At 40.7% G+C, this 13,368-nt stretch overlaps 1 protein-coding gene across 2 annotated transcripts; it reads left to right on the top strand.

The window, feature by feature from the left end:
- The first annotated feature begins 126 nt into the window (after positions 1-126).
- On the top strand, positions 127-13,368 carry fbxl9 (F-box and leucine rich repeat protein). Of its 2 annotated transcripts, XM_083561050.1 has the most exons (10): positions 127-1,526; positions 1,622-4,372; positions 4,668-5,174; positions 5,414-5,515; positions 6,485-6,799; positions 6,886-7,557; positions 8,447-8,659; positions 11,259-11,474; positions 11,579-11,796; positions 12,752-13,368. In XM_083561050.1, exons 3-10 carry the CDS (start codon positions 5,148-5,150, stop codon positions 12,918-12,920), a joined length of 1,932 nt encoding a protein of 643 aa, XP_083417176.1. In that variant the 5' UTR covers positions 127-1,526; positions 1,622-4,372; positions 4,668-5,147; the 3' UTR covers positions 12,921-13,368. The 2 variants fall into 2 exon arrangements, with proteins under 2 accessions (XP_083417176.1, XP_083417177.1); XM_083561051.1 differs by lacking the exons at positions 127-1,526; positions 1,622-4,372; positions 4,668-5,174 and having other exon boundaries at positions 5,421-5,515; positions 6,595-6,799; positions 12,752-13,365.

The following is a 13,368-nucleotide window of genomic DNA, read 5'->3' as shown; positions in this document are numbered from 1 at the left end:
GTGTGTGTGTGTGTGTGTGTGTGTGTGTGCACAAAATACACACAGGAAGTCCCCAGTCAGTCTTGATATCCAGTATATTAATATATTAGTATCTAATCCTGTCATTTCCTCCTGTCCACATGATGCCGCTGCTTTATATCTGTAATACTTAAAAATTTCTGTGACAGGTCATTTTTAAGACACACACACACACACACACACACACACACACACACACACACACACACACACACACACACACACACACACACACACACGTGGGATATTTATATTAGACATGAACATTTTGTCCTCAAAGTTGATGTTTGAGGATTCGAGCGAGTTTGACAAATTGTGACGTCTAGACGTCTGGGACAGAGCGTCTCCAAAACTGCAGCTCTTGTGGGCTGTTCCTGGTCTGCAGTGGGTCAGTATCTATCAAAAGTGCTCCAAGGAAGGAACAGTGGTGAACCGGACGAGTCTCAATTAATGCACGTGAGGAGCGAAGGCTGGTCCGTGTGGTCCGATCCAACAGACGAGCTCCTGTATCTCAAAATGCTGAAGAAGTTTATGCTGTTAGTACATCATACCATTTTAATCTAATTTGCTATATGTATTCATTTGTATAGTCCAGAATTCACTGTTAAACTCTGTAAAATGTCCGGCCCCAATCACTGTCACGCTTATTGCCAATTGCTTTTAATATCTTTTGTGTTGGAGTTACATTTAAACTTTGTGTTTTCACGATAGTGTGATGCAGCACAATGCTTTTTAGTGTACTCATTTATTTACCTTCTAATATAATCATCCATTTACTACACTGAAGTTTCCACATGCCTGGTTAGTAGTATACTGGCTAATATTTATTTATAAGACTTTTTTCCTGATGATCGTCCATAGCTGGACGAAGGCCTGATGCAGAGTGCACTTGGAAAGCGTTTTCACGTCCAATTAGCTCATTGAAGAGGAACGCTGAACACTAAGTGAGGTGTGAACCTCTAGCAGACTTTTCTTCTTTATAACATCCAGATGTTGAGAAAAAAAGGGCTGGGAGTCACCGATGCATTCGTTTGACAGATTTTAGATATTTGGAAGGTGTTTTATAAGAAGGATCTGATAGTGGAAATTACTTTCTAAGGAAATTTTCCAAACCATTGCCTTCAGTTTCATAGCGAGATTGGAATATATTTTGGTGCATTTTCTAATGAGATTTATTTACTCAGGTGTTTCATTTTGTTTGCATGCGAGAAGGTCAAACTTGGTTTTTTTTGTTAAATTATTATATTAATTATAATGAATGAATGAATTTTATATTATCAAATGGTCTTTTGAATATAGGCACATTTTAATCATATTTTTATATTTTTAATAATATAATTATTTTTTTTTTTTAGATTATTTGTTTTTTTGTTTTGTTTTGTTTAAGAAATGGCCATATTGTAAAATGATATTATTATTTACATTTTCAAAAGGTGAAGTATAATATATATAATTTTAAGAGGTGAAATATATCAGAAAATAGTTAAAAGCTTATATTTGTAATATATGTAATAATCTCAAATATTATTCAAGAGATTAGAAATAAAGGTAGCTTTTTTTGCAGGTGTGTGTGTGTGTAAATGTTTCCATTTTGTTTTCTTAGAATATTTTTTAGACAAGTAAGTATTTTTTGTCATTTTTAACCCTGCTTGTAATTATTACATAATAATGACATACATATATTTAATTATGTTTGGATATTTGTGAGGTGATGATTATTATTATTTTTGTCCTTTATGGAAATATTTGTAGAATTTCTTTTTTTTTATATTGTGCAAGTTTATGTCTTACTTTTGAATGGTAAATACAGTGGACTATATGGCATCTGTCCAACAACGTACACTGCCTCAAATGTAGATATTATTGATAATCAAGAATGACTAACATTTCTTACTAAAGTTCTTATTTATGCTGTAGTATGAATCTGTCACTGTTCTTTAATAAATAGTTATTACATAATATGATGTGACTTTATTCTTCAGTGTGATTGAATTCATTTAATCTTAAAACGTTGATTTGTGCTTTTTTTTTACTTTTACAGCATTTGACAGATGCTTCTATCTATCTATCTATCTATCTATCTATCTATCTATCTATCTATCTATCTATCTATCTATCTATCTATCTATCTATCTATCTATCTATCTATCTATCTATCTATCTATCTATCAAAGGAACAATACTATAGAAATGAAATTAGTCTTTTTCCCTGACGATTTGATGATTCCTTCATGGTTTCACTTCATGGTTTCACTTTATGGTGTCCAGCATGTGTGGCAACATCCTGGTGTGGGATCAAGAAAATGGTGTCTTGCCTACAGTCAAGCCTGGTGGTGGTAACATCATGGTCTGGGGCTGCATGAGTGCTGCTGGTACTGAAAAGCTGCGGGTCATTGAGAAAAACGTAAATTCCAACATGTTCTGTGACATTCTGAAGCAGAACATGATGCCGTCAGGATGACAACTGCCTTGCTGAGGAAGCTGAATGTAAAGGTAATGAAGTGTCCGAGTATGTCTCCAGACCTGAACCCTATTGAGCACCTGTGAGGCTCCTCAAGCGGAAGGTGAAGAAGCGCTATGTGTCTGACATCCAGCAGTTCCGTGATGCTCCATACCCAGGAGGATTAAAGCAGTGCTGGATAATGATGGTGCTCACACTAAATATTCACACTTTGGACACAGTTTTGACATGTTCACTGAGGGTGTATTCACTTTGGTTGTCAGTTATTTTGACAAATAACAAGCTGCACATTGACTACTGTAAAATATATCTCAGTTTCATGTCTATAGTATTGTCCCTTTAGAAGATATACTAATAAGGTTTGCTGAAATGTGAGGGGTGTACTTTCTTTTGTGAGATACTGTTTCAGTGCATTCAGAAAACATTCAGACCCCCCTCCACTGTTTTCAATGTTGTTATGTTGCAGCTTGATACTACAATCGTTCCAATTCAACACTCAGTTCACATGTACGTGTTCAGACTCTTTATTCAACATTTAGTTGAAGGACCTTTGGCAGCAATTGCAGCCTCGAGTCTTTTTGGGTTTGACGCAACAACTTTTGCACATCTGTATTTGGGGATTTTCAGCCGTTCTTCATGGCTGTTACGTTCCCTTTTAATTCTAAGGAAGGGAAGTAACATATGGTGTTTTTGTGATGGATCTTGAAAAATAGGACATAACAGAGACCCAGTTTTAGTTTTTCTTTGGCTTTCCTGTGAGGTGTATAATACAAATTTACAGTAGTATGGAAAAAAAACCTATATACAACAAAACAAAGAAACAAACAGCCGGGGTCAATGACCTTCAAAATAGTGAATCGTGGAGGTGAACTCTATAAAAGGCCTCACAGCCGACAGAGCAAAAACCAAGCCATGAGGTAAAAGAAGCTGCCTGCAGAGGTCCGACACAGGATTGATGCAAGACCCAGATCTGGGGTAGGCTACAAATGATGAAAATCTGGATGTATGATTTAGATTCCTAATTAACAAGCCAAAAGCATCATGGCAAAAAAAAAAAACCTTTCTGAGAGTACATGAGGATGAAACCTTGAGAGGAGGAAACTCATTTTTCTATCATCAACCTCAGTGATCTTTACTTACATTTTCATTTACAGCATTTGACAGATGCGATGATCCATAATCAGATTGCGAACTGGAGCCACTGAGGCCCTCTAGCAGGCATCCAATCACGTCTGCATTTTCACATATTTTGATTGGATGGTTCAGAGAACCTCGTAAACCGCATCTGTAGCAAACTTCACAAGCATATAGATAGATAGATAGATAGATAGATAGATAGATAGATAGATAGATAGATAGATAGATAGATAGATAGATAGATAGATAGATAGATAGATAGATAGATAGATAGATAGATAGATAGATAGATAGATAGATAAGGACAAGGACATTTGCAAGATAGACTTTTTAAGAAAAGAGTGACATTGTGAGGAAAGGTTGGGAAAACCAGTTCTAATAAGTCGTTTAGCTTTTTAATGAACTATTTATACTTTTGCCTTTTCTTTCCTGTCAAATTTGCACAAAAACATACAATTTGCCTTCATTTTAAATCCCCAGCAAAATTGTAATGCATGGGAAAAAATGTGCAGAAATTGCGACACTGGGTCATTTCATGAGGTCTTCTGCTAGAGGTTCTGCTAGAGCTGATGCATGCGGGCAGGGCGGTGCGGCTGCAGCTGCGGCTACAGTAAAAGGAGACGTGCTGAATTGTGTTCATTGGGTTTCTCACTTTAGTAACGACGTTCATTCTCACTGTATGAGATTCCCGTCTGTGATGCAGCGCTCTACAGACGTGGCGTCCTAATGATGGTATTAAGAGGTGGATTCAGGCAAGTCAAGTCAAGAAGCTTTTATTGTCATTTCAACCATATATAGCTGATGCAGTACACAGTGAAATGAAACAACGTTGCTCCTGAACCCAGGTGCTACATAGAACAACATAAAACAAACAGTACAGAACAGAAGAACACAGGGCCGAGAACTAAGATCCTCGCCACATAAAGTGCATGTGTGCAGCTGGTGCAAACAGTGCAAAAGACAACACAAGACAGTGCAAGACAACCCAGGACAGTGCAGGACAATACACAATACACAAAATATAAAATTAAAAATAGAAATAGCTCCGCAGGACACCACTGAAGGACTTGGTGTTAAATGCACAGCTGATTATTTGTAATATTTATAAGATTTGATCTACTTTTTTTAAATCCAAAAGTTAAGAGTTGAAATTCACGCCATCTGGTGGAGGAAAATGAGAACAACAACAAAAACAACAGCGGGCAGGACACATGACTCGGTTAGGCAGCAACACTTCCGGGTCTGACCACGTGATAAGGTGTCACGTGATCAGCCGGGGTGTCATTCTAATGCGTACCTCTTCACCGTGTTATTGTTATTGTTATTGACTGGTTGTGCTCATGTGCACCTGCTAGATTCACTGAAATGTGGAACAGACAGAGGGATGGTTTGATTATAGTGTTGGATTTGGATATAAATATCATAGGAATATAAATGATATGGACTTTTGGTCTGTTTGATTTGACACCATCCTCACCACCACCATCATCATCATCATCTGTCCCATGGTGTGAATCAGAAGGACGCAGGGATGGAGACTCCAGCTTTGCCACACGAGGTGAGTCGAATATGATGGTAACAGGATTAAAGCAGCTGTAAGTGATTCTTAACACACACACACACACACACACACACACACACACACACACACACACCAGTACCTGTTCTGCAGCAGTACAACTGACTAATGCAATTCCAACATCTGTTCTGAGGGCATGGTGGGGGGGTGCACAAACTTTCGCTCCTGTGATATGAGACAATAATGCGATCGTGTCGATTTGTTGCCCTCTGTTCCAGGTCATTTCTCACATCCTGACCTTTCTTCATCCGTCAGACCGGAAAGAAGCCTCGCTGGTGTGCAGGAGCTGGAACGAAGCGAGTCGAGATCATCAGTTTCAGGTTCTTCACTGGATTAAAATGATTTCTGTTGATCCTGGGAACCTGACGGATGGATAAAAAAAAAACCTAGGGGGAACCTGATAAAAATATTTGTCATCGTAATATAATTTCAGATTAAATTTTATTGTCATATTTGATAAGTAAAAGAAATCAGACCTGTATGTAAAAGTGTCCCTTTAAACTTTCATTCGAGTACAAAAATATTTGCCTTCAAATGTACTTAAATCACTCAAACTCAAATCAACTCAACTCAGTTGATGTGAAAAGACTCGAATGTGACTCTCTGATCTATTAATAGAATGATATTAATGACTCAAACACTGATTGATTTCTATTACAATCATCATGAACCCAAAACCTTCTTTTTATCTACGACGGCCAAATTTGAGTCTGGAGTTTCTTCCATTATTTATTCCTTTTAAAATTGTGTTTATTTATTTATGTATTTATTTTGCAAAAGAATAAAATACAAACACTGATAAACACTGATAACATAAAAAGGCAGAAAACCCAAAAGGGCTTATTTTAGCTTCTAAACAATAAAGAGTCCAAAAACAAATATAATACATAAAGTGCATAACGAAAGAAGAAAAGAAAAACAAAACACTATTGTCATCGGGACAATTTCAGGAAGATTGAAATCTCTAAATGTTCTGCTTAATGTTGAACTGATGCTGAACTGTATGTTGGTGATCAGTAGATACACGAAGCGCCAATCAGAACGAGTGTAAAACAGAGCGTGCGCTCGCCCCTGATTGGTCGATTGCTGCATGTTTCACCAGTTACGTTTTTATCCTCGTAAATAAAAAGAAACGACTGATTTCACAAAATGTAGTCGAGTAAGAAATTTGACTTTGAATTGTAGTGATGTTACAGTAAAAGTCTCTCCAAATGGCAGATACGTACATGGGACAAATCTGACATTCCAGTCTTCCTCATTTTTCACCAATTATATTTTCGCTTTTTCAGAAAAACCTCATCTTCAGGTTCCCAGCTTGCACGTCTTCGTTAGGGTTTATCCGCGGTCTTGCTTGCCGGCCTCGATGCAGTCTGATCATCAGCCATGTGGATGATTCCAGTGTCTCGCGCCAAGTGCTGGAGGAGGTCAGAGTTCACCTCGGGGCTGAGATAGAGGGGCTGATGCTGCCCCGGAGCAGTATGATGGAATCGTCTCTCCTGAAGCTCCTGCCGAGCCTGACCGCTCTGCGTAAGCTCGACCTCGAGGGTCTCGACAGTCTCTTCATGTCGGGAGTGTTCCTGAGCCGGGAGGAGCATCGCCAGCAGGTTAGACTGTGAGGACTTGATTAACCTATGATTTATTTATTAATTATGGGAATATTGTGAGATCTGTAGCGTGTTTATATCTGTAGGTTCGTAAGGCGATGAAGAACCTGGAGGAACTGAACCTGTCTGACCTGCGCTACCTCTCGGACCTCAGTTTTAATCGTCTAACAGGCTGCACTCTGAGACTCCGGCGTCTGGCTCTGGCTGGATGTCACATCGCTTTCGAGTTTGACCCGTACCTAGGGTGCGCGGTGGGCCCGGGTTCTTCAGCCATGCTGTCTCTGAGGAACCTGCTCCGGCTTCTACAGGATCAGAGCTCCACGCTGTGTAGTCTGGACCTCAGCCGCACCTCCATTACCCCCGAGTCTTTGCGCTCGCTGGCTCTCGTTCCCGGTCTCCACCTGGAGGAGCTGAACCTGTCCGGTTGTAAGAAGCTCAGAGATTACTCCATCGAGCAGCTCTGCAGGCACCAGAGAGGCCTCCGCAAGCTGGACTTGAGCGGCTGCACAGAACTGACGAGCCGCAGCACGATAGCGGTTGTTGCCGAGCTCAAACATCTCCAGAGTCTCTCGCTGTCCCGCAACTGGAGGGTGACAGAAAAAGGGATGGCGGATTTAACAGCGCTGCCCACTCTGAGCTCGCTGGACCTGTCTGAATGTGTTAACGTGAGCGGAGAGGAGCTGGTGAAGGGCCTGTCATCTGCTCAGCCCAGAGCTCAGCTGGAGAAACTCAGCCTGAGGAGCTGCACCTACATCCAGGTGAGGACCGAAGCCACAATTTTATTCGTTGTCTCCGATATCCGAGCCACCGAGATTGGAACAGTGTCATCTCTTGAGGAATTTTTTGAAACACTAGGGATACGTCTACATGTGTACATCTTCGTGTGGTCCGATCCAACAGACGAGATCCTGTAGCTTAACAGGATGAACTTCTTCAGCAGTTTGAGCTACAGGAGCTCGTCTGTTGGATCGGACCACACGAACCAGCCTTCGCTCCTCACGTGCATCAATGAGCCTGTCGTGGGTTCATCACTGTTCCTCCAATGGAACACTATTGATAGATTCTGACCACTGCAGACCAGGAACATCCCACAAGAGCTGTAGTTTTGGAGATGCTCTGCCCCTTTTGTCTAGACATCACAATTTATCAAACTCGGTCAAATCCTTTACGCTCGCCCATTTTTCCTGCTTCTAACATCAACTTTGAGGACAAAATGTTCACCTGCTGCCTAATAAATAAATATATATTTAGCATTTTTTAGTAGATCATTTTGACTTTCTCACAAGCTGAAGTGAAGGTACTTCAATGCAACCTGCAGTCCTGAGCTGTTTTAGTAGACTGTGGGTTATAATTACATCTTGAGTTGCTCAGACCCTCATGGATCTTTATATTGTATGCGTATTTGTCGAAGGCTTCAGTTCACCCCACAGGTTTTTAGCTAGATCATTCAAAATCCAGCTGGCATCATCATGCACCTACCTTTTTATCAGGATCACCTTCTTCTCTTAAATAACCCAAAAAGATGTAGAATTTCTCACTTGTCACCATGTTGGTCTACATTTCGACCTCATCTTTCCCATATTTTCCAGCAGCTCTGGCAGTATTTTTTAGTTTTTTTCTATGGATTTTGTTTGTTTTTTGCTCCAGGACGTTCACTCGCTCGCTCGGCTCTTGACGTCCAGTCTGAAGGAGCTGGATCTGACCTCCTGCGATGTCCTCACAGACTCCAGCGTCCACGCCATCTCCTACTACCTGGCCGGGCTGCGGGTGCTGCGTCTCGGCTCGTGTAAGCTCATTACAGACTGGGGGCTGCTCGGGATGACGGAGCCCGGAGATGGAAAAGATCACAGCAAGGATACGGTAAAAAACCTGGGAAATCCTGAAAAGGCAGAAAAACTGAAATATCACACACAGTGATGTAATTCTGACAAATACCATATACCAGACAATACAGATCTTTAGTTATTATTTTATATTATGACGTCCCTTATTTTTGCGTAATATAATATTCTAAAAAAATGCTATTACTTATTTATATTTTAAATGATTGTTTTTCCTGGTCGCTTGCAAAATTTCCCCGAATCATCCTTAATATTCGCAGAGCAGGAAGTGCATTTCTCAAAACAATTTGTACAAACAGCACAATACATTGGATTTCTTGCAAAAGCCTGCACTTTTCTCAAAGTCTTTAGTTCATCTCTCAAAAGTAAGTATTTGTGTCAATAAACATCTCAGTTTTTTTCCTGGTTGTTCGTCCATTTTCATAAATTGTAATAGTGTGTTTTTCGCTTCGTCTCTCGCCAGTCAAAGGTTCACAAGATTCACCTTTGACCTGTTTTAGAGAACTAGTTGATCATTGGTTGATCTGATGCCGTTCACTCGCTTTCATCAGTGACATTCAAGATTCATCTGCACAATTCAATTCATAAAAAAATAAGTGAAATATATATATATATATATATATATGTAATAGAAATTTTAAAAAGATCAACAGATTTTAACGTTTACCGTATTTTCCGGACTATATACTTTTTTTAACGGGTTCAGGTGAAAATATAAAACTCTTTATATTAAATCAGATGCGCTCCCACTGAATCGGGCCGCACCACATCATAAATATGGATGAGGTTCCTCTTACGTTTGACCTGCCGCTCACTCAGACTGTCTACAGGAAATGTGAACCATTCGTCACGCTGAAAACAACCGGGCAACGATGCCAAAAGATAAACAGTTGTGAAAGAGAAATAGTTGTGAAAGGAAGAATGAAGACAGTGAACAATGACTTTCTTGGTCGGCTACTGTTTAGATTCAAGCCGTTGTAGCGCATTGAGTCAGGGTGAAGGGAGAGCTCACTAACTACAGTTACAACAGAAATCATATAAGCACAGACAGGTTTCCAAAACTCGTGCTTTTTAATTTTTCTTGGCAACAGCTTTACGGGTTAGTCAAAGAAACTTAGAAATGAGCATCAGAAAATAATAAGGACATATTCCTCGGTCTTGCACACATGCAGTAATAGCGGAAAAATGCGGCGGCATGCTATTCCCAAAATACCGCTCTGCTCTTAAGAGAGCCACAACATATTTCACCAGTTACACCGTGTAACAGACACTGTCTTTTGTTAAAGCCTGTGTAAAGTTGATTAGTTTCAGTGTAGACCTGCGGCTTATAGACAGGTGCGGCGTATTTATGTTCAAAAGAAAAATCTTTGTCAAATTCAGTGGTTGCGGCTTATATTTGGGTGCGCTTTATAGTCCGGAAATTACGGTAATCATTTTGCGTTCATTGACGTAAAATGGTGAGATTTTCAGGTGAGAACCAGTTTAATATATTTTGATCAACACGGTATAACAATTGATAATGTAGGAAACAGCAGACACTCAGTACTTAATTAATTACATGAAAGCATTCGCAATTTCTTTAAAGTGTTCAGAAATTGCTTTTATGATGTATCATCTAACATCAGATTTCAGGGAAGAAGCTGTAAGAATCGTATCTGTTCCATACACCTGATCATCACACCCATATGTATATGTTGGACATCTCAATCCAGATTTATTCCTCCTTGGGCGGGGTTTCCACTAAATTTTGTGGTGTGGCTGCAGGGATTAGTGATCATTCTGATACAAGAGTGTCAGACAGATCAGATGTTGGAGGAGGTACAAATCTGAGGTGTTCATTGGGGTTGAGGAGGTCAGGGCTCTGTGGAGGACACTTGAGTTCTTCCAGTCCAACCTTCAACAACCGTGTCTTAATGGGATTAAAAAATATTGAGATTATGTGAGATTATTATTATTAATGTAAAAGTGTCTTCAAATCGTATCTACAAAAACCCCTCAGTGCTCCAGGAAGGCCGTATCATGGCTGAACTTGTGCTCTAAACATTGCTGGGATATGTGAAGAAAAACGTTCACTGTGAAATAATGCACATGTGACATGAATATATTCCTTAGATTGTACAGAAAATGTTTAAACTGGGCGTCATTACCAGTTAGAACATCATGATCGAGTCCCTCACAACACGAGTGCATCATTTTGAAGAAACTCGACACTGAGATGATTCGTGTTGTGGAACAGAGCGGTGAGGGCTCCTCATGATGGCAGCTCGATGTTCAGCCTTGATGATCTCTGGTGTAAGGGCCGTTCAACACCGTCTGGGGACTTCTTTTCAACACGAAATGAGCAGACGGGACACGATCATGACGTCGTAACTAGTAATGACGCCTAAACTCCCTTTTGTTTCACACATCTTATAAAAGGCTTTTACAGTGAACTCTCCACTCCACTGCTCCAAAATAACTAATGACAAGGGGTTCAAAACGAGCTCAAACCGGTTCCTAACAATCGCTGACACCCTTAAAATAATGTATACCCCTACTGTCATTTCAATCTGTCCCCTTCAGTCTGCTTCAATCTCTACAATACATAAAGAACTCAACTGTTACTCTTGTCCATGCAGGATGAGGAGAACGGGCCGAGCTTTACCCGGACTTTCGGGAACATCGGCTTCTTTCAACCCCCTAAAATGGCTTTCGAAGAAAAGCCACGTCTGGTGACTGATGCGGACCTGCGCACCTTCAGAGAGCAGGAAGGAACCTCGCTGCAGGCGATTAAGGGTCTAGAGGAGCTCAACCTGTCCGGCTGTTCCAATCTGTCAGACGTCAGCATAACGCAAGTGTGTGTCAGTAAAGTCAGTTCTCCATAAAGAGCTGGTGGTGTATGAACACTATGTTCACTATGGTTCATCTCCTTTTCTCAGCCTGATCCATGTTCTTGCAGGTGCTGCATTTCCCAGTGCTCCAGCGCCTCTCCCTCGCCATGCTCCCGGAGATCAGTGACGACGCCGTGGCATCCGTGGCTCTTCACTGCCCCTGCCTGAGCAGCCTGGCGCTGAGCGGGTGTTCCCGGATCACAGACGAGGGTCTGGCTCGTGCCCTGCCTCACCTGCCCAGGCTGCAGCACCTGCGGCTGGCGCACTGCGACGGCATCACGGACACGTGAGTCGGCGCCGTCCTACATCACGGCACATCACACCTCCTTGAACTGAGCAGAGACACAGAGAGAAGCAGAGAGGTAGAGAGAGAAATGGAGAGAGACAAACAGAGAGAGATAGAGGGAGAAATGGAGGGATGGGAAAACAGACCGAGATGGAAGGAAATAAAGAGAGATAGACAGTGAGAGAGACAAAGATGGAGAGATGATGACAGATCGATCAATCGGGAGAGGGAGGGGAGAGAGAGAGAGAGAGAGAAACAGAAGGAGAGCTAGATATGGATAGATAGGGGGACAGAGAGGGAGAAGAAACAAAGTCAGATACAAAGATAAAGCGAGATAAGTCAAACAGAGAGAGAGAGAGAGAGAATAGTGATGGTAAGATTTTCAGTTATTCAGTGTTAAAGTTCAAGTTTATTTCTTTAGCACTTGTTCACAATGGACATTGTCTCAAAGCAGCTTTACAGAATTTAGGAATGAAAGTGAATGATGTGTGTTTATTCCTGATGATGAAGCCTGGAGTGACTGTGGCAAGAAAAAACTCCCTTAGATGTTGTGAGGAAGAAACTTTGAGAGGAACCAGACTCATAAATCCTCATTTGGGTCACATCAAGAGTGTGAATATAAATCTCAAAACAATACAGAACACTGGAGAGTGAGAACTAACATGAGCACTGGAGTGTGTGATTATGAGTAACATCCTTTCTACAGTCTTATACGGTCAGTTGACGTTGTGGAACCAGGAGCTACTGAGCAACTCCTAAATCAGCTCAACATTTGAGATCGTCGTAGGTTTCTTACTGAGGGAATTTTCTTGAACAGCACACTTCAAATGGCTTTATTCTCCTTAGTGTACACACACACACACACACACACACACACACACACACACACACACATACACATTGTTGTGTAACTTTGTGTTTGTATTCATTTTTTCTCCTTCACATCCTCCACCAGGTCCCTGAGCCTCATCGTCCAGCACTGTACACGACTGAAGACGCTGGACATCTCAAGTTGCAGAGACATTACAGTATCTCAGGTGGACTTCCTCCAATCACACCTGCCCTTTCTGGAAAACGTGCAGTATCGCTTTGTGGGCGGAGCTGACGCAAACCTCACGCTATGATTAAACCGTTTTTAACTGTTCGGATGGAGCTGATGAGCGAAAAAGTGGAGCAACAATCATTAAAGCTGTTCCTTAAAGATGAATCGCTTCTGATACTCAGTTGAAACCGACATCAGGGCTTTGGGCAAAAGTTCTTCTATAGCTGTAATAAAGTAGATTAGATTAGATTAGATTCAACTTTGTTATTGTGAAAGGTAAAAGTACAGAGCCAATAAAGCAATAAAGAGCCAATAAAGTTAGCAATTTATTTACAATAAATAAATAGCAATGTGATAAGGGTATGGGGTCCATATGTACAGTGAATAATGTACAGAAGATTTATGAGCGTTACATGCAATTATACACACAATTATTTAAATATTATTTATTTAGTATAAAACGCATAACACTTCTTAGCTATCTGCATTACGAGTCAGCGTTCATGCAAAAAAAAAAAAAAAAAAAAGTA

This window comes from Silurus aristotelis, assembly GCF_946808225.1.
Source record: "Silurus aristotelis genome assembly, chromosome: 14".
Lineage (NCBI taxonomy): Eukaryota > Metazoa > Chordata > Actinopteri > Siluriformes > Siluridae > Silurus > Silurus aristotelis.
This window is presented reverse-complemented; position numbering and strand designations above follow the sequence as displayed.